Raw genomic sequence first — 21,764 nt, forward strand, 5'->3', positions numbered from 1 at the left:
TCGAACTAAGATACTTTGACTTCAGCGAATAGCGTAGCTGAAGTTGCGTATCTTAGATCGATCCCCCTGTGACAGTCAGCAGTGACCCCCCCCCTTAACAATCTAGCAGCCGTTATGGCTACCAACAGCCATTAGGGGTAGCAGGCGCCTCACGTACACAGCTAGCCTGAACTTTTGAACTGTCTTGTCTCCCATGCCTTGAGGCAGAGGAGACTGGCTCCAAACCGGTTTTCACTGACCAGATAGCAGAAGTACGGGGTCTGGCAACCACCAATCAAGTGTTAACACGGCAAGGGTCTTTGTCTGAGTGTGTATAAAAAGATCTGTGAAATTTGTATAAGACAGAGTTTTTGTACCAAGGTGCAAAGCTCTCCTTTCTTCTGCAGAATAAAGCAACCTTTTCCTTATCCCTGTCTGACTGTTGTTGGCTCTCAGCTAGGCGGACCCGACATTTCGGTAACACCCCCCCTAGTGTAGACCAGCCCTTTGAGTCAGCTGACAGAGTTGGTATCTAGCAGTGAAAGCAGAATTTCCTCAGACACACTATCACGCTAATTTCCCTAAAGCCAATAAGACTTGTTAGCTAAGACTGATTTAGACAGCCCTGCTGACTTGCTGTCCTGATTTCATTGGGTTTTTTTTTTGCAGTTTAGCACCCAGTTTCACAGCTCAAACAATTTTAAACAGGAACACTATGAAACAGGAAGTGAGAGGTTTCCAAATTAGTGTACTAAATACTTATGATAACAAGTCCATTAATGTGGTTTCATTCGTTTCCCAAACTCTCATAGATTCTCTGCAAGAGACGTGCAAAACCCTAAATAAAGGCCAAGAGGCTCCTCTTTGGAAAATATTACTGAATGGATGGGATATCCCTTTTTTTAGAACAGTTGCATTAATTAGTAGATATCAATTTTAAAGGCTGTATCAGCAGTTTTTCTGAGTTTTGTTGGCAGGGCTTTGGAGCGGAGCCCGGAGCTGGAGCGTGGAGCAGCTCTGGAGCAGTGGAGCTGCAGGTTTTTGCCTGGAGCTGAAGCGGAGCCGGAGCACAGCTCCAAAGTCCTGTTTGTTGGCTTCCTCCAATGTGTTCTCGCTCCGATGTGAATGGGTCAAATCCTGCTCACTTTGTTCACGCAAGTAGCCCTGTCCAATCATGTGAATAAGGTGATCAGGATTTGGATTTGGCTTAGTGCCTGCAATGAGAAGACTCACATAATTTCATAGTGGTTGAAACTGATGTTTATAACTAGTAGTTTCACAGAGGTGAGTCTTGCAGTCTTTGAGGCCATATGGTGCATGTAGCTGAGACTCTCTTCTCCTCTGGAAGTGTCTCACAGAACAATAATTTTAGTCCTGTAAAAGACTGTAGTGATTGACTTGTTAGATCTAGTGACAGCCTCATGCAACTGCTTCTGTACAGGAGAAGGAATTCCATTATCTTTACTGTAATCCTGTTCACTTATGCTAAGTATCCCATAACACCTGGCATTTGTTGAAGTCAGCTTTGGTTTAAGTAGATTAGGAAACTGTCAGGATTAAGACATAAAAATATTCTAGTCTGATGCAAACCAAAGAAGTGTCTTCATGCTCTTGGGACCTGGAGTGGGTGTGTTATGAACAAAGATATAGGGGGCACACCGTGAAAAACCAGATAGTTGATTAATTAAATCTAGATTCAGATGTCATACACTTTAACTTTTACTTATAAACGGGAAAGGGATAAAAAGATGGATTTAGGGGAGTAACTTTGGGAGCACACCTGTGCATGAGATGGCTTCCCAGAGACTGGTGTCATATTGAACCGTTTTCCAGCACGATATTATTATTGGCTTAGAGCAATAAACCTGACTGATATTGGTTATTTGGTTGCTTCACTATATTTCGTAATGAACCAAAGCGTGGTCAAGCAGTTGAAATATAAAATTTATCAGTAAAGCAAGAAGAAACGCTGCTCAGAATCTGGATGGAGGGAAGGATAGGCTGAATTTCATCTCACTCAGACCAATCCAATAATTGTCAGCCCCTCTCAGGAGAAAGTGAGAGCCCACCTAGCTGGGTGGATGAAGGAGAACTCAAACTGACATGCCTGAAGCTTCTGCAGCAAAGCACCCCAAAAAGTAGGGTTTGTCTTGAGAAAGAAATTGGCAAATCCCATGGAGGTGAACAGGTAGTGAAATATCTCACCCCAAGCACTGCCCATAAGTGTCTCATGTACATTCAAGCTTTCATATGGGTATCTCAGTGTCTGATACTTAAACCTCCTGTGTGTATGACATCTCTCCTGGAACTCCCCTAAAATGGTACTCGAAAAAACAAGTTATTCAATTTGTTAGTACTGTTATTTTAAATAAGTATGCAGTGGTTCAAAACACCTCTCACAGGTGTTTACTGAAGAATACAATATTATTTTTAATAATGTGTGTATCCCCAAATGTAGAACAGTGTATGGTACCCAGAATGTATTGTGCTTCTCTGTTAGGAATATGGGTAAAAAGGAATGCAGTCGAGGCAGGACTACTGAAAATTTGACAATTATGCATTTGAAATCAATTTTCATTGGATTATCTTCCTCATTCTTCTATGTCCTGATTCAATAGTCCATCCCTATTCAGCAAAGAATTTAAGTACAAGCTTAATTTCAAGCACATGCTTAAGTACCATTAAAACCTATAGGACGTAAGAACATGTTAAAATACTTTGCTGAATTGCGGTGGTAAAGAATAAGCTTTTTAAGAGCAACTGATTTCTGTAGTCCCCTTTTTGTTCACAAAGATGGTCAGAAACATAAAACACTAATTTGGTAAAGCAAAATGTTGAGCTGATAAAAATGTCCTTGGTCAGAAGAGTTCAAAATTTCAGAGAGCAATGAAATTGTGCAATTCCGCATTACTGTAAAGGATGAAGATGAAATTGCTCTTAAGGAACAAGAGCACTTTCTGCATGGCATCCGTGCACACTGGGTTCAACATACAGTATGGACAATGAAAAAGGGCATTTCAGCTTAGAAGTTTCCCCCCTCTCATCATTTAAAGTGCCACTTTGAGAATCCATAAGCATAGTGTGAAATTTAAAAGAGAAATATAAAGATCGAAATCCTGATATTCTAGAGAGAACCTAGTTTTTCACTGCATTTCCTTGGCATTTGTTCAGAGCTCAAAAGTAAACCTTTAATTTACTCCATATTTTATGACGGTTTCATGTTCTTTTCAGATCAAGTCTGCCCCCACCTCCAACACACCCTTGTCTCCTGTACAAATAATGTATGCTTCAAGACTGTGTGGGAAGTTTGTCACATTTGAGACAGCATTACATTACTCTTCATGATAGCTGTCCTAAAGAAATTGTGCTATCAAGCTGGACAGGAATGGGAAGTCCAAGATTTGTTCTCTGACAGAGTTTTCAGTTGTAAGCGTTTCAAACCAGGGAGGCAGGTTGGCACAGTAAAGTCATTGCCTGCCTCCAAACTCTCTATAGAGATGAATTGCTTCTTTTTCTCCCAGCTTCCCACAGTTCAGTTTTATGTAATCTTGCTGATAAGGATTCTGACGTATGATGTATTGATTATTTGTTTTTGTTTTTTCTTCACTAGAACTCTCATGGCCATGAATATGATAATTGTAGGCTTGATCATTGTTGTGCCTATAGATTGGTTGTGGTTAGTATTTGAGGGCTTGAGAGGGATAAGTAAATTAAGATATACAACTTCCTCACTCCTCTCCAAACCACAAAACCATAAAGAAGATAGTCATAAGTTTTTATTTTTAGTATTTACAGTTGATTTAGTGCCAGAAGACACCAGATAATGAATAGAACAGTTCTTATCCCCCCACCCACTGAGCAAGCGTAGTTTGAGCTGTGACTGTGAAGGCTTCTCCCAATTATCCCAGCCTCAAACCTGAACTAAAGAGTTTTATCTCCAGAGAGGTGATCATATAGTCCATTCTCCATCTCCATTAAGTCCTTGGTCTCTATCCGTTGACAAAAGGCCTATTCTGACAGTGATTTTTGGGACATGGACATTTGTACACTATGAAGGGGCTAGAGAACACCACCTAATTTTGCAGACAGCCACCATTGAAAAGTCAGCATTTGCCAAAGTTCCTGCCCAACAGCATATGAGATAGTAAAGTTTTTTTCCCTATAGTTACAATGGGAAATAACTGTGGTATCGGTCTTTTGAGCAACAGTCAGCTGGTTTATATTGCTAGAGGACAGAAGCACATTGTAGCCACCACTAGAAACCAGCTGCCTCCGACACATTGTATCATCTTTCCAAACTGGCACAATGATACAAGGAAGATTAAAAATAAAATGTTTGGTTTCTCAAGGTGGCATTTTCCTAACACATACAGCCCAAACTCGACAGGAAACTCTCCATCCATCCAGACATCTCAAAGTACTTTACACACACTTTGTGCTAATGTTTAACGCTAAAGCTTATCTATCTCTGAGGTGAAAGGTAATTACCACAGAGCACGGACATCTCATTATTATTATAATTTATTATTTGTGTTACCATAGCACATAGGAGCCCCAGCCACGGACCAGGACTCCATTGTGCTAGTTGCTGTACAAAAACAGAACAAAAAAGACAGTCCCTGCCCCAAATAGCTTACAATCAAAGTATGAGACAAGAGAAAACAGATTGACGTAGACAGAGTACAAGGAAATAACACAAGACAGCTACAGAGTGTCAGACAGATGAAGGCTGAACAATGCGATCGTGGCAAATGTCATGTTAGTACCATGATGTTTGCTGGGAGACGGGGAGGGTATTACTTAGGAGGTGATCAGCTTAGAACATCTTTAAATCTTTTCCAGTAGTTCTGTGCTTAGCAAAAAGAAGTGCTTGGGGTAATTCATCCTTCAGGGGTTATTCTGAGAATTCAAACTCATAACCACACACGATCAGATCCAGGTTCTACATTTGAAACTTTAAACTTGGGACCAGCTATTCTGATGCTCTTCCCAAAGGAGGGAGGAACAGTGTATGATACCTGCTGGTTCACATCGATTTATTTTCCTTTAAAGGAAACATTTTCTTGAATTTGGATTAATTTTTTTGCTAAAGTAAAATATTCTACCATATCCTCTGTAAGCCTAAAGAAGTTAACAGTTCACTAAAATTCCTGCAATATATGAAAGAAACCACAAAGAATTGTAAATGTAACCACTGCTTCTCTCCAAGATGACTGGCATTAGAGCAGGGGCGGGCAAACTTTTTGGCCTGAGGGCCACATCGGGTTTCCAAAATTGTAGGGAGGGCCAGTTAAGGGAGGCTGTGCCTCCCCAAACAGCCAGGCGTGGCCTGGCCCCCACCCCCATCTAACCCCCCCTGCTTCTCATCCCCTGATGCCCCCAGGGACTCCTGCCCTATCCAACCCCCCCTGCCCCCGACTTTCCCCTGGGACTCCCACTCCTGACTGCCCCCCCACCCCTGACTGCCCCACACTGCCCCATCCAACCCCTTCTCTCATTCCTGACTCTTCCCTCCCCCCCCGGGAACCCTGCCCCATCCAAAGACCCCTTCTCCCTGTCCCCGACTGCCCCCGGAACCCCTTCCCCTGACTGCCCCCCACTGCCCCATCCAACCCCCCTCTCCTTCCTGACTGCCCCCATTCAACCCCCCTGTTCCCCGCCCTCTGACTGCCCCGACCCCTAACCCTAACTCTATCCACACTTACGCCCCCTGACCACCACCCCGAACTCCCCTGCCCTCTATCCAACCCCCCCTGCTCCCTGCCCCCTTACCACGCTGCCTGGAGCATCGGTGGCTGGTGGTGCTAGAGCTGCACTGCCCAGAGCACCAGGACAGGCAGCCATGCCACCCGGCTGGAGCCAGCCACTCCACCGCGCAGCACAGAGCACTGGGTCAGGCTGTGGCTCTGCAGCTGCGCTGCCGCCCAGACCATTGTGCCGGCGGCGCAGTGAGCTGAGGCTGCGGGGGTGGGGGAGACAGCAGGGGAGGGGCCAGGGGCTAGCCTACCGGGCCAGGAGCTCAGGGGCTGGGCAGGAGGGTCCCTTGGGCCATAGTTTGCCCACCTCTGCATTAGAGGAGCCTCTCACTTCAAGATGATATTAGTAGCTTGGAGTTTTTTAAATACAAAGTGGCATTTATGTGTTGTTGATTTTATTCTGTTGCTCATTTGGTTGTTTCCTTTTTAATCCATGAAAAATAAGGAATCTCAGATTTAGAGAGAATCAGTTAGTCAAACCTACTTCCCCCACATTCTCACAGAGCAAACTGTATTTAAAATAACAGGTCTGCGTTTTGCTTGCCTTGTGTATGCAGTAGAGAGATGTATGGTTTCATGGATCTAAGTTCCAGACTGTACTTGAATTCTCTTCCCAGTGCAATTGCCTGCTGAAGAAAGGTGTAGCCTTGAACTGCTGTTTGAACAGTGCAGAGAGGGGGGGAAATGGGCCTTGCTGATGGTTACAGAACTCTGTGTGGGTTCTGGTGCAATTGGCTGTGGGAAAATATTTTGAAAATGGCAGCCACCGATTAATATGTTTCAGCTTCCCTTACACATTTGCTGCTGTTCATGCTACATTCAGATCAAACATCTGGCGCAGGGGTCGGCAACCTTTCAGAAGTGGTGTGCCGAGTCTTCATTTATTCACTCTAATTTAAGGTTTCGCGTGCCAGTGATACATTTTAACGTTTTTAGAAGGTCTCTTTCTATAAGTCTATAATATGTAACTAAACTATTGTTGTATGTAAAGTAAATAAAGTTTTTTAAATGTTTAAGAAGCTTCATTTAAAATTAAATTAAAATGCAGAGCCCCCCGGACCGGTGGCCAGTTCCTGGGCAGTGTGAGTGCCACTGAAAATCAGCTCGTGTGCCGCCTTCAGCACGCGTGCCATAGGTTGCCTACCCCTGATCTGGTGGATAGATAGAATTACCAACTGGTACAAAAACTGTTTGCATGAAATGTGTGTAAGTTTTGCTGTATTCTTCTCATTCTTCCACAAATGGTATGGTCCAGTCTCATTAATATCAGCCTGTGGAATGCTGGAGTGCTGAAATGAGGAGTTATTTAGCAGGGCACTATCAAAGGTGGAAGGCCCCAAATTTTAGCTTTCTTTTACTTGTGTATCTAATTTCTACAGATAATTTCTTTAGCCATGTATGTACATTTGTATGATATCACCCCCCCGCCCCCCCACACACACATGTACCATTGCTGGGTCATAAATGGTGCTGTTTCAATGACAAGCAGCAGACGGACGGGAGGGAAAGGAGGAGTTGGAAAAGCACCACTTTGCCCAACCCATGAATATTTCACAGGTGGATGCATGTCATTTATATTCTCTTCCCACAGAAATATCTTAAAGTTGCGATGGTTATTAATTCTAACCCCCTGTTTTCAGTCACTTATAATTTCCAAAAATTTCCTTTCTGGCTAAAATGTTCCAGTCAACAATTCCTAACCAAATGTGAATTTTTGAAAAAGTTTGCGCAAAAATGGGTAAGCCTGGGTTGGAGGAGGAACATTCTCTTTCCCCGTTTTAAAAAACAGTCTTAGCTGTTTGAGGTTGAGGTTAATGTGATGAAATAGCCTCCCTTGAAGAGAACCACTTCTGAGTTTTCCAGTGAAAATTGGTTTTGAGTTGACTGAATTATAAGCTTTTGAAATTCACACACAGTGTAAGAGCAATACGTTTTGCTCACCTAAATGCACAGCTAAGCAAGGCCATACATGGGGCATGTGCATGGTTGACATTGCAACACAGAGAAGTATATGTAGAGAAAAGTGCACAGTGAATGAAGTCAGGGATCCTCAGGAGTCCTTTCCTCATTCACTGTGCACCTGTTAAAGTGCACAGGGAATAGGTCTGGAATGAGGAGGACCCCACTGAAACCCTAGCTTCACTCGAACTGCATATCTCGTGAAGTGGGGCAGTGAATGAAGCAAGGAGGAACGTTCTGCTTCCAGTGGAAACAGTTTATTCATTCAGCATATGCGGTTTTCCATATGAAGTGTCTGGGAGTTTGGCACCACTGAAAAATTGATGAATGAAGTGCAAAATGTTTTCACTGTCATGGGAATTTGTACCAACAGGAGGATAAAGTGTTCTTTGCAAACCTCTGTTCACTTTTGAAGGCAGGTACTGGAGCAAGATCAGTATCTGGGGGTAAATGACAAAGCAGGTATTTGTTGAATGATGTTTACTGAGATTCAAATCCAATTTTTAAGGAAATCTTTGCGAAAAATAGTCTGAAAGCACAAAATTGAGGACACATTCCATGCTTCTTATTTTAAACAGTTATGTACATTTCATCTCAACATTTGTTTACATTAGAAATATGATCAGTGAAACTAAACTGCTGTGTATTTAATAAGATGAGTATCAGGGAAAACTATGCAGCTTCCAGTTGTAAACCATCTTTTCTAATTGCTTTGTAGGTGGTCTTTGAGGCCTTACACAAGATAGAGACTCGTGGTTATGTTGTGGGATGGATCATTGCTATTAGTTTGCTGGTGGGAATTCTCATCTTCCTGTTTTTGGCTGTGCTGTTATGGAAGGTAAGACATCAGTCAGACGCAACCCAAACCCAAGGTTAGCCCCTGACCTTGGCATAAATTGTACATCTGTCTTCCTGCATCCTGATTATCTGTTCATTTAGTATCCATTTACTTTAATAACTAAACAGCCATCTACACCTAAAAAGCCATTAAACATCAAAAGAGTTTTCATCAGGGGAGATGAAATAGAAAATTGGCATCTTCACTGAAGGACATTAAATATTGAAAGCTGTAATAGTGATTCCTGATGGAAGAGAGTCCTTCCTTATACTCATCACTAGCTCGCATTTAAATTTGAGGTACTTTCCCCTGATTTTTACAAAAGCACGGTGCTCACTGATTTCAATGGGAGCTGCAGGGTGCTCCCCTAAAAATCAGGCTAATTTTGCTTATTGAGGCAACGGATTCAGTATGTACCTAACAGAAACCAGTAGGTGCTTATTCTTTTGGGGGAGGCAAAGGCAAGGAAAGAAGAGAGGATGAGGGCCAACCAAGCTTGAATTCTTAAGGACCTTCCCACCAATATGTTTTTCGAGGTCGCAAGAACAAAATTACTTGATGTCCCAAAGCAAAATCCAGCGGTGGTAGTTAAAGGTCAGCATTTACCCTCCTTAAAATAGGAAACACCTGTTGTGTCTCAGACATTATAATGTAGTAAGGGTGGTCAAGATGTTGATATTTGAAGGATGGCCGCTCTACGTGATACATCCGAAGCATGAGGAACTTGAACTTTTTATTCTGATTTCCTCTTAAAATCCAGAAATGTAAAGGCCACTGCCAAGGCTATCAGTGGGTGGGGAACACACACAGGAACAGGCCCAACATTATTTTACTGGCGGTGGGAGAGCTCCAGTCACCTGATTCACACTGTTTAACAGTGTGTGTGTGCTACAGACGCATTCTACCAGCTATAGCAGGGTTCTGGGGCTACAGCTGTATAGTGGTCTAAAAGGACACATCACTGTGTGTTGCTAGGCCCAAAATGTGACTTGCAATTCCATGTTAAAAATGGCCACACAAGGATTATCTTGTGGCTATTTTTTTAGTTTGAAAAGCAATGATTGGCTGTAATCTGAAATCTTTCTTTATGCCCAATTTGGGGTACATCTGAAGTATTTTTGCCCGCCTTGGCACAGAATGTTTAAAAATCTCTATGATTGAGATGGCAGAATAATCATCAAAATATAGAGGTATCTGGTAGGAAAGGCCTATGGCTTGATTCTGGTGATACATAAGTTTGAAATAAGGACCATTGCTGCATATAGTTATATCTATAAGACTGGTTTCATGTAGTTAGAGACCCGAAAGTGAAGGTATCTTCGTTACTAGGGATAACAACTTTCACAATGTTTTTTCAGCACTCTCCGGTGCCATTTTTTACCTTAGAGTACCTACCAATTAGCACTCCCTTGCTTAAAATTGAGAATCAAGCTCTCTGAACCTTGTAAAAAAATGAGATTTGTTAGCCAACCAAATGCATGCACAGAAGTTGCCATTTTGTCATTTGATGCTTTGAGGAACAATGTCCCAAATGACAGCAGCAGGTCATAATAATAATACCTAGCCCTTTTCATCCAGAGATATCAAAGCACTTTATCAAAGAGGTCTGTATTTTATAGAAGGGGAAACTAATGCACAGAAAGATGAAGTTGCCTGCCAAAGGTCAAACAGCAGACCATGGGCAGAGCCAGGACTAGAACCCAGGTGTCTAGAGTCCCAGTTTAATAGTTGGTCCACTAGGGAATATGGATTATTAAAGCTACAGATAATTTGGGGTTTTGTTGTAGAAAAATGTGACTAAAAAAACATTGATGCAGTCTGTAGCTGGCTTTTAATTCTGCTTTGAAACAATAATCCAGTATTAAATATTTTAATATTCATAGCAAGTAGAGAGTGAAAAGTGACTGGCAATATTAAAGTGCTGTGAGATAAAACTGACATGGGAAAATTGCATTCCTTTGAAGGGAATCTTAATTGCCTGATTGTAAAGATTTATTAGCTAAAATTGGCTTGGCACACCCTAAAGTAATTCCTGAATTTTATACATTAAAAATCCAAATAGATTTATATCAAGTTTTTTTTTTTTTAAAGCTTGGAGTGAAGTAATAGTTATAACGATATGTTTTGGCCCAAATGTGAGTCAAAGATTTGGGTGCTTTAAAAGTCAGTGTCATTGTTTGGACTGTTATGACTGCCTATTTCACTCAGAATAAAAACTATTTTTACAATTGTACAAGAGCATTAAGATGTTTTTACAGACATAATAAACTTTATAGCATGAGATCAGCCAGTCTGGATTTGCTTCTCTGATCATTGTTTTAGTATTTGGTTTATACTCCGTGGGTCAAATTCACCTCTGGCCTAAGTGAGTACAACTCCATGGAAGTTCTTAGAGTGGTGCCTGCTTACATTGTGATGAATATGTCCCTGAACATGGCTGCTGCTCTAATGATTTAGGCCAGTGGCTCTCAACCTTTCCAGACTACTGTACCCCTTTCAGGAGTCTGATTTGTCTTCTGTACCGCCAAGTTACACCTCAGAAAAACTACTTGCTTACAAAATCAGATATAAAAATACAAAAGTGTCACAGCACACTATTGCTGACAAATGGCTTACTTTCTCATTTTTACCATCTAATTATAAAATAAATCAATTGGAATATAAATATTATACTTACATTTCGTATAGTATATAGAGCAGTATAAACAAATCATTGTCTGTGTGAAATCTTAGTTTGTACTGACTTTGCTAGTGCTTTTTATGTAACCTATTGTAATCTAAGCAAATATTTAGATGAGTTGGTGCACTCCCTGGAAGACCTCTACGTACCCCCGGGGATAGGTGTACCCATGGTTGAGAAGTACTGATTTAGGGCACTGATCTCATTCTGTTCAGGATTAGGCCAGATCCTCCTCCCTTTACTCATGAGAGTACAGTAGTTCAAGGGGGCTTCTTGTGTAAGGCAGATGAGCAGGATGTGCCCCTTTGTTTGTAAAGATTTAGTTAAATAGCTATCTAAGCCCTACTCTGACTCCCTCTTCCAAGTTTGGTATGCCCCTGTTCACCCATGCTGGAACTCTCTGCCCTATTTACCACGTCGTCTCCTGCTTCCAGCAGGTCTACTTCATAGTGCCACTTCTTATCCCCTGCTACCTCCATATATACACATTGAGTTCTTTCCTTGGCCACATCCAGCCTGATGATCTTTGTTGTGCAGGGCCACCTGGGAGCTAGTGTCATATTATTGCTCATAACATCACATTGTGCTTCTCAATTGCAGAGAAAGGGCAGCAATTCCACTCCCATGACACCTGCTGAGAGGCTGCCAGCTGCTTGGGGCTGAGAGGGAGGGGAGGAACGAGTTTCTGCTACAGTACTGGCATACTATCAGTTGCACTGCTGTGCTAGTACGGCGTTGCTGATTCAGCAGCAGGGCAGGGAGGTAGACACACACCGAAACTGGATTTTTTTGGGTGCTACCTACCTGGATTATGCCATCATTGAGAAATAATAGATTGAAAGAGTCAAGTTGGTCCATATTCTGTACCTCTGTATAGTGTCCTTTAATAATCATAATCATAATCAAATTTATAATAATGTTTTAAAATGCTGTGGATTGAGGGATTTAGATGATTCATTGTTGATCTGATAAAAGTTAAAAGCAAACAAAGCCCCAAGCAACATAAAATCAAAGGGCTTTATGCTCAGCTGAGGATATAAGAGAAGTTTCATAGACTGGAGCTGTGTTGATTTACACAAGGAGTGATTTGTAAAATACAGGTGTAAAATTAATCATGATTACACTATTTAGTTTCTCAGGAATGCATTTTACATGTAAACAGTTTTCTGTCTAATATGAGCCAGGGTGTTTCTAAAGTGAGCCTATCACCATGGTATTCATGTGCCAATTTATATATAAATACGGTTACTGTTACTCTTTTATAGTCTGTGTATTCTTGATACATTGGAATGGGCTCTAAACATTGTGAATGTTCCTTTTACAGTAATACACTCCTCTTTCTAGAACTTGGATCTTTGACAGGATTGCAAAGAAAAGCCTTTTAGCAGAATAGTATCTCTGATCAGGCAGGGAAGTCCTAGTTTTCTATCTGTACTAGGGTCAATTTCCCCTCTTTGTCATCAGATGAGTGTTTGAGAACCCTCCTTTGACTTCTAGGAGGGTATAGTGGTTTTCATCCAGGAGAGGATATCATCTTAGGTTTTCTTCTAAGAGGGTATCATCTTAGGCTGCTGAGCTGATCATTGTATCAATAAATCCTGCCTTTGAACTGCCTCAGTGACAGAGGCTTATTCAGATACAGATTAAATCCAAATAAAAATGTCAGACACATTAAATGTTTGCTTGTGCAGCGGGCTATAATCTAAACGTCGTATTGAGGGATTACAGTATCTTGCCGGTCCTGTGCTAAAGGACAAACTTTGAAATATGAAGTTCCTTTAAAAAAATTAAACAAATTGGATATTTTAAATGTGTGCATGGGTATATTGTTTGGAGAAACACAGGCCTTATGTCTTCTTGCTGTGACTGTATAATCCTATTTAGAAGAATGTTTAAATATTCTTGTGCAGTATCTATAAATACTTTACATCTTATTTGAGCATTCAGAAAATGCCTTAAACTGTCTAAGGACAAAGCCAACTTGAAATTCACCTAGGTAGTGGAGACTCATTGTAAACATTGGCTTCCCCTTTTGGGAAGAGACTCTCCCTTATTTAGGGCCTCATACAGTATAAGTCGTCTTTATACAATGGGCCAAAACACACAGCTCACCGGTTGCCAGAAGGAAAAACAAAACAAAACTCTGCGCTTATTCTTTGCCAGTGGTTGCTTTGTATCCTGTGTTACAACTCCAGAAAACATTCTCTCTCCCTCTTTTATCTGCAGCTGAGGCACCTCAGGGAAGTGGGATGCTAACTACCATTTCCTGGCAAGTCCTTATACCAACATCCTCTCCTGAATGTCTGTTTTAAGAATATTTGCTCCGCAAAGGAATAAAATTGCCAGTCCCTTGCAGAGGAACAAGGGTACATATAAGCATGGCACAAAGACCAGTTAGGATCTCAGTACGTGGCAGAGGCCATACTTTCCTATACGGGTTAAAAATAGCCCTTCTTACATAACCTTTCATGCATGAGATTTCTCCAACTAAATAGCAAATTCTTCCAAGCAGGAATCACAGGAATTGTCCTTTAAATTTACAGCTCCCGTAGCAGAGGTAGACAAGCCTATTTAGATTCATTGACATTTCATACTTTTGACAAACTTGCCATGTCAATCCCCAGCTTACCTGTTTTCACATCATTTCAAGAACAAAACAATAGTTATGATGGCAGTGCTTCAAAATTAAAGGTCATTGAAAGATCTATGGTGACACTGGAATAATTGGGGTTTAGATAAACAGGGGAGTTGACCTAACAAGCTTCAAAGTCTCTGGTCAGGGTCTCATGACTGGGAGCACAGATATCAAAGCACATATAAAGATTTAATTCCATATAGATGTAAACATACCTACCCATCGGAGAAATCTGCCTCTGATTTCATATAGAGAATTTTCCATTTTGCTTCAGTGGAGTCTCTCTCCATTTTTAAACAACCTAAAATATTCCCTCCCTCTTCCTCCACATCAAACACAAGCTCCTTGCTTTCAAGTCCCTTCAACATTTAGCTGTTCTATCCCCATCAGATCAGCTAATATATGAAGCTACCATCTGCCTTTACTCTACCAGCGATGGCAGCCTCAATTGCCTGCTTGACCTCCTCTCCATCAAGTACTTCTCTGCTTTCTCCCAGGCTATCCACTGTAGATGAGTAAAACCCTTCATCGATTTGCAAAAGCTGCCACCTGGTCCCCTTTTAAATCCCACCTCTGCTATATGCCTAAAAATTGCCACCCGCCTGGCAATGGTTAGACAAGTGACAAGCTGTGACGTCTATTTTTCTGTTAAACTCTGTTCGTTTTGTTACATTATCCTCTCACTCACTCTTGCCCCATTTGCTAATTTAGTCCATATATTATATCCCATCTGACATTGACTGTGAGCTCTCTGAGGCAGGGATTGTCTTCTTTGTTGGCACAATGGGCCTTCATCGGGCTTCCTAAGAGCTAGTGTAGTAATAATAATAATAATTAATAATGTAGTTGAGAGCTGATTAACTTTTAAAATTAAAAACGCAAATCCTATCATTTGAACCTGAATTTCCGCCAGTTTGACTTGATAAAATGTTGTTTGACATTATGTATGGGTATCTTAGACCTTTTAGGGATGGCACCATTGGAGTGGTTGTTTTTAGGGGTCAAGAATGAAACTTGTCCCAGCACAAGGCCTGTGCACCACTTGAATTCCACTTTTTAGCCCTTAGAATAGTGAGTTTCACCCAGTGTTTGAAAAACTTTGACTTCCTGAAACCACAGGTTCATATTCTGGCATCCTGGATCATTTGGGTGGCATGCAGCATATACTGTATACTGTGTGTATGATAAGACCCTAGAAACCAGATTAGTTGTGGACTTCGTGGCACTTTTTATACAAGTAAAAGGTTAGTTCTAATGTCCTGGCCAAAAGTTCCCCTTTCCCTAATACTGTTCTGGGTGAGGTGTACTATTTTTCTACAATCCTCTACCTAGGGTGCATTTCGGGGGTGGTATATACATTGAGCTTATGAAATGCAATTTTTATCTTTGGGGATAAAATGCACAATATAAATATAATGTAATAATATTGCGCGTGACTGTTTCGCTGACTTCAGTGTCCTCGAAAGGAGACCTGCGCTTGCCAGGGCATTTCTGTATGTCAGAACCATTAAAGCTCTGTAGCTTTCATCCTGGCACCTATCAACAAATTTAATCCCCTGGCAAGAGAAAAATCCTTTTGTGGTTCATAAAGTCTCTTTAACAACAAGAAAAACAATCATCATTCTCCAGAGCCCAAACTAGAAACACACGGATGTGTAGACTTAGAAGTTGCAAATAAATATATATGATTCCAAAATTCCTAGATACCAAAAAGGGAACATGCACATTTATTGGAAATCATGGTCATCCCTCAGAATCAAATGCTTGAAAATAGGGAGAATATACCTTGTTTAGTCTACATTCTCATTCTTAGCTTGGTGTCACAAGCGGAAATGCTATGTAATGACTTGCACCAATCAAAGCCTTTTCTTACTGGTTCAACTAAGCATGTAACTTATGCTGATAATTAAGGAAATAATACAACTTTCAGTCAAATATTTTTGGCAGGTCAAGTATATCAAAATACAATTGTATAGTTACTTTTTATTGAATCCAGCAACCGTCTTTAAAGTTTAGCCAGGGTTTGGGTTTAAAACAAAGCTAAAAATCTTTCTTGAGTTTTTCTTTTTCCTTTAGAGAGGAGATGTGGATTGAGATACATCTTAAATAAATCCCTCTTTCAGGAAAGATATAGCATTTAGCTACTATTGTGTTCCTACTGAGATTTAAGAAATCTGAATATAGTAGCAGGTTATCCAAACATATTGGCAGTAAGTACACAGTCTATTCTTTTCCTTTTCTGAGAATGGGAAAATGAGATGAACTCTTCATGTTGTTGACCACATTCATTTTAGTAGTTTTTAAATTATAAACTACTTGCTAGTATTATATAATAGAAAACCCAACCTCTGAAGTATTCAAGATTTACAATATTTCATATTGATAATTAGACTTTTTGATTCAAATTATAGTGTTTTAATATGTAATTTTTTAGGTAAATTACTCTACACGAGAATCTTAAGTAACTCAGTCTTGAGTTCATTTCTTCATTACACTCAGATTATCAGAACAGTCAACTTGTTGCTTGTCAGTTAAGATTCTACCAGTGCTTAGTTATTGATTACAATTCTCATCATTTCCTAAGCATATAGGTTATAATGTAGGAGGTAATCTATTGTGCAGGCCTAGGTGAAGTGAATTCTAGTTTCATATCAATTCCATTTGAGGCAATTAACTCTTTTCTGGCAGAGACTTTCCAAAATATGATCCTGATCCTTCAAAGTTTACTCACTTCACTGACACTTATATGCAAATAGGTCCATTGAAGTCAATGGTACTACCCACGTGAGTAAGGACTCCTTGTATGAGTAAGGATTGAAGAGCAGGCTCTTTAATGTCACCCCCTTGAAAAAGCTAGCACAAGGCCCATGTCCAACATACAATCATAAAAATGTAGGGCTGGAAGGGCCTTGAAAGATCATCTAGTCCAGCCCCTATGATGAGACAAGACTAAATATGCCTAGACCATCCCTGACAGGTGTTTGTCTAACTAGTGCTTAAAAATCTCCAATGACTGGGATTCCACAGCCCCTCTCGGAAGCCTATTCCAATGCTTAACTAGCCTTATAATTAGAACGATTTTCCTAATATCTAACCAAAATCTCCCTTGCTGCAAATTAAGCTCATTACTTCTTATCCCTACCTTCAGTGGACATGGAGACATGAACAACAACTGATCACTGTCAGCCCTTAACATATTTCCTTTCAATCGTCTTTGTCCAAGATTAACATACCCAGTTTTTTAATCCTTCCTCATAGGGCAGGTTTTCTAAAGCTTTTTTATCACTGTTTCCCAGAATTGGAAACAGGACTCCAGCTTAGGCCTCCACCGTGCCAAGTAGAATGAGACACTTACCTCCTGTGTCTAATATATGACATTCCTGTTGATCCACCCCAGAATGATATTCGCCTTTTTAGTAACTGCATCACACTGTTGACCCATTCAATTTGTGATCCATTATAACCGCTAGATCACTTTCAGCACTACTACTGCCTAGGCAGTTGTTCCCCATTTTGCAGATGTGCATTTTGATTTTTTCTTACTAAGTGAAGTACTTTGTTCTTTTCTTTATTGAATTTCATTTTGTTTATTTCATTTTTCCAGTTTGTCAAGGTCCTTTTGAATTCTAATCTTGTCCTCCAAAATGCTTGCAACCCTTCCCATCTTAGTGTCATCTGCCAGTTTTATAAGCATACTATCCACTCCATTATCCAATACATTAATGAAAATATTGAATAGTACCAGACCCAGACAGACTCCTAGATACCGCCTCCCAGTTTGACAGCAAACCATTGATAACTACTTTTTGAGTATGGGCTTTCAACTAGTTATGTAACCACCTTATAGTAATTTAATCTAGATGACATATCCCTAGATGGTTTATGAGAATGTCATATGGGACAGTGACAAAAGATTTGCTAGAATTAAGATAAATCATATCTACTGCTTTCCCCCTACCCACTAGGCCCATAACCCTTTCAAAGAAGGAAATTAGATTGATTTGGCATGATTTGTTCTTGACAAATCCATATTGGCAATTATTTATAACCCTATTATCCTCTAAATGCCTAAAAATTGATTGTTTAATAATTTTTTCCAGTATTTGTCCAGGTATGAAAGTTAGGCTAACTAATCAATAATTACCCCAGGTCTGACATTGTGCACAGGTCTTGACATTGTCTTTCCCGTGGAGGTGAATTCCACCCAATATACATGAATGTTGGAATTCTTCTGTAGTCACCACTTAACTTCTGTGTGCCTCAGTTCTTCATCTGCAACATGAGAAATATATAGATGAGGCACTGGGGCACAGAGAAGTGACTTGCCCAAAGACACACAGAAAGTCTGTGGCAGACCCAGTAAGTGAAGTCAGATCTCTGGAGTTCCCATCCAGCGCCTTAAGCACAATATCATCCTTCTCCCAAATATACAATTTCTCTATTAAGTATAGCCACATGTATACTTTCCAAACATGCTTCTGTCCTTACAGAGAGGCCCACGTATTGGCAGTCTGCCTGGCTGTCACAGATAAATTTGGTACTGCAATATCTGAATTTGATTTCAAAACTGCAAAAAAGATCAAAGTGATGTGACAATAAAGATTTCATGAAGTACATGAACCTAGACCACAGCAGTTCGCCAACTCTAGAAACAACGGCTGTATATTGGCTATCGCTAATAGAGAAATTCTGTTTTTGAGGAAAGATGACCTTTTGTGGCTAAGCCACTGGATGGGGATTTAGGAGATATGGGCTCGGTTCGCAGCTCATGTCTGACCATGGGCAACTTATTTAATTTCTTTGTGCCTCAATTCTGCATCTGTAAAATGGGCATGATAATACTTCCTTCATCTCTCTTGTCTATTTAGCTTGTATGCTTTTTGGAACAGGTACTGTCTCTTGCTATGTGTTTGAACTGTGTCTGGCACCATGGGGTACGTTGTATTAATTTAGATGGACTAAAGGGCCCAAAGAGTTAAAGCTGTGAACATGATTCTGAAACTGTCCAACATTAAACAGTTTTAAAAAAGATTTGGGGTTGGGTATACAGAGACGTCAGCCTGCTTAGTACCATGGAAAGCACACGATTAAATATCCATTGAATCTTTTATTAAAGATAAAGAAAAGAAGTAAAAACAGTTGACGCTTTTGAAATGTAAAGTGTAAAATAAAACTGTCATTTGAACAACATGCCTTGTTCCCTTTCTCTTTAACTAGAGAAAGTTTTCCGAAGGAAAAACTCCCCTTATTTGATAGTTTTTTAGATGGTATCGAAAATGGTGGCAATTGTCCTTTCTGGAGAAAAGAGAAGTTAGTTGAGATGGTCTGGAGCTGTCATTGCTGCTGCTGCTGTTAAAGTCCAATCCCGTCTTCTAAGATGGCAAACAAGACAAATACACACAAAAGGGGAAAGAAAAGAACAAAAAAATAGAAAAATGAAGCTTCTGTCTCTGGTGTTGACTTTCACTTGCAACCTCACTGCTGGAAAAACACAATCACAGCACTAGGGATTGGATGAATGGACTATAAGGTGGATAGAAAGCTGGCTAAATCGTTGGGCTCAATGGGTGGTGATCAACGGCTTGATGTCTAGTTGACAGTCGATATCAAGCAGAGTGCCCAGGGGTCGGTCCTGGGGCCGGTTTTGTTCAACATCTTCATTAATGATCTGGATGATGGGATGAATTGCATCCTCAGCAAGTTCACAGATGATACTAAGCTGGGGGGAGAGGTAGATACGCTGGAGGGTAGGGATAGGGTCCAGAGTGACCTAGACAAATTGGAGGATTGGTCAAAAGAAATCTGATGAGGTTCAACAAGGACAAGTGCAGAGTCCTGCACTTAGGACGGAAGAATCCCATGCACTGCTACAGGCTGGGGACCGACTGGCTAAGCGGCAGTTCTGCAGAAAAGGACCTGGGGATTACAGTGGATGAGAAGCTGAATATGAGTCAGCAGTGTGCCCTTGTTGCCAAGAAGGCTAATGGCATATTGGGCTGCATTAGTAGGAGCATTGCCAGCAGATGGAGGGAAGTGTTTATTCCCCTCTGTTCAGCACTGGTGAGGCCACATCTGGAGTATTGCGTCCAGTTTTGGATCCCCCATACAGAAAGGATGTGAACAAATTGGAGAGAATACAGTGGAGGACAGCAAAAATGATTAGGGGGCTGGGGCACATGACTTAGGAGGAGAGGCTGAGGGAACTGGGTTTATTTAGTCTGCAGCGAGAGATTGGAAGACGTGTTGTGATTGGCTCAATCTTAACTGATGAAGGACTGACAGTCTACGCAGTCTACGCAGAAGAGAAGTGTGAGGGGGGATTTGATAGCAGCCTTCAACTACCTGAAGGGGGTTCCAAAGAGGATGGAGTTAGGCTGTTCTCTGTGGTGGCAGAGGACAGAACAAGGAATGATCATTTCAAGTTGCAGTAGGGGAGGTCTAGGTTGGATATTAGGAAAAACTGTTTCACTGTGGGGGAGGAGAGGGTGAAGCACCGGAATGGGTTACCTAGGGAGGTGGTGGAATCTCCATCCTTAGAGGTTTTTAAGGCCTAGCTTAAAAAAGCCCTGGCTGGCATGATTTAGTTGGGGTTGGTCCTGCTTTGAGCAGGGTGTTGGACTAGATGACTTCAAGAGTTCTCTTCCAACCCTAATCTTCTATGATTCTATGATTCTTATCAGCCATTCCGAGCAAACTTGTACCAGCATCAGCATTAGGTCATTGCTTTTAGTTGCCTCTCTAGTCACAGGATCACAGCAGTGTACTCTAGCCAACTAAGTAGGATTCTTATTAAACAGAAGGAGAGAGAGAGGAAAGAAAAGAAATAAGATGGGAAGGAAAAGCACAGGGGAGGGATGGGGAAGTCTCCCATTCCAGGTGATGTTTGAGATTTAGCTGGAGCCAGTGGAGGTGGTGGTGTCATCTGGGTCCCTCTCTCTCTCCTGGTCTGGTCAGGACATCTCTCAGGAATCAGGATTAGGACAAGGAAGGCCTGGGGTCCCAGGAAATGGTAAGGGTGGCAGCCAGGATGATAAAGGATACTGCAGCAGTTGTTGGCAGACAGTTGCTGCTTCTGTTAATTTTTCCCAAAAATATTTTTAAGAAGTCCAGAAGTGAGTGTTGGGTAAAATAGTCCATCTTCTCATTATTTTGTCCACCAATGGACCTAATTGTCAGCACATCAGTTTTGGTTCATTAGTTTCCGGTCCTCTACTTTTCTTATTTACCAGTCATAATCTTAACACGGTCCTTGAGTGGTATCAGTAAACCCCTGTCTGTTTAAATTAATTCAGTCCTCCTGTCTCTTCCTTACATCTTTTCTTGAACAATTTTATCTAACAAGCAATTGTGACAATTTATGAACTTTCACTCATTTTTTACAGTTGAGCTTATAATTAGGAAAAATGTGTTGGTCCTGTTATCACAACAGGTCCCTATCTCTGTGGGTACTGTAATATAAGCCATAATAGTTTTTATATCAGTGCCTACCTGTCTATATCTATATTACTTTTTTTTGCTGGACTTTTACTAATATGTGATTCATTGGAAAAAACAGTCCATTTTTTCTAGAACTATATTAATCAGTACCTTATTTGATAATGACCAAAATTGCATTTTTTTATTTTGTTGAGATCAAGTCTAGTTGATGATCAAAGAAACTCTATATAAGGTTACTTTGCAGTAAATATCACAATGTCACCTATTGCCAGCCGTATTAACTCTATTTTTTCAAGTGTGAGAGAAAGCTTCATTCACATTTTATAATTTACTTGCTATCCAAACATGCTTGTCACTGGCTTCGTAATAGGATAACCACAGGATGATACCATAGGAGATACCATTTAAACATTTGTGTTTACTGTTAGACAAATACTGAGTTGCAATAGGTCAATGATTTGACCTTTTCTGTTCTTGGGA

At 40.8% G+C, this 21,764-nt stretch overlaps 1 protein-coding gene across 1 annotated transcript in view; it reads left to right on the plus strand.

Moving 5' to 3' along the window:
• LOC112104941 (integrin alpha-9) overlaps positions 1-21,764 on the plus strand; it is a 295,892-nt gene that overhangs the window by 267,386 nt on the left and 6,742 nt on the right. The window contains exon 27 of the mRNA XM_026663550.2: positions 8,413-8,532. Within this exon, the coding sequence (XP_026519335.1) occupies positions 8,413-8,532 (120 nt within the window). The remainder of the gene's footprint in view (positions 1-8,412; positions 8,533-21,764) is intronic.

Source organism: Terrapene carolina, unplaced genomic scaffold (assembly GCF_002925995.2).
Source record: "Terrapene carolina triunguis isolate 2854851 unplaced genomic scaffold, T_m_triunguis-2.0 Scaffold33723, whole genome shotgun sequence".
NCBI classification, from domain to species: Eukaryota; Metazoa; Chordata; order Testudines; family Emydidae; genus Terrapene; species Terrapene triunguis.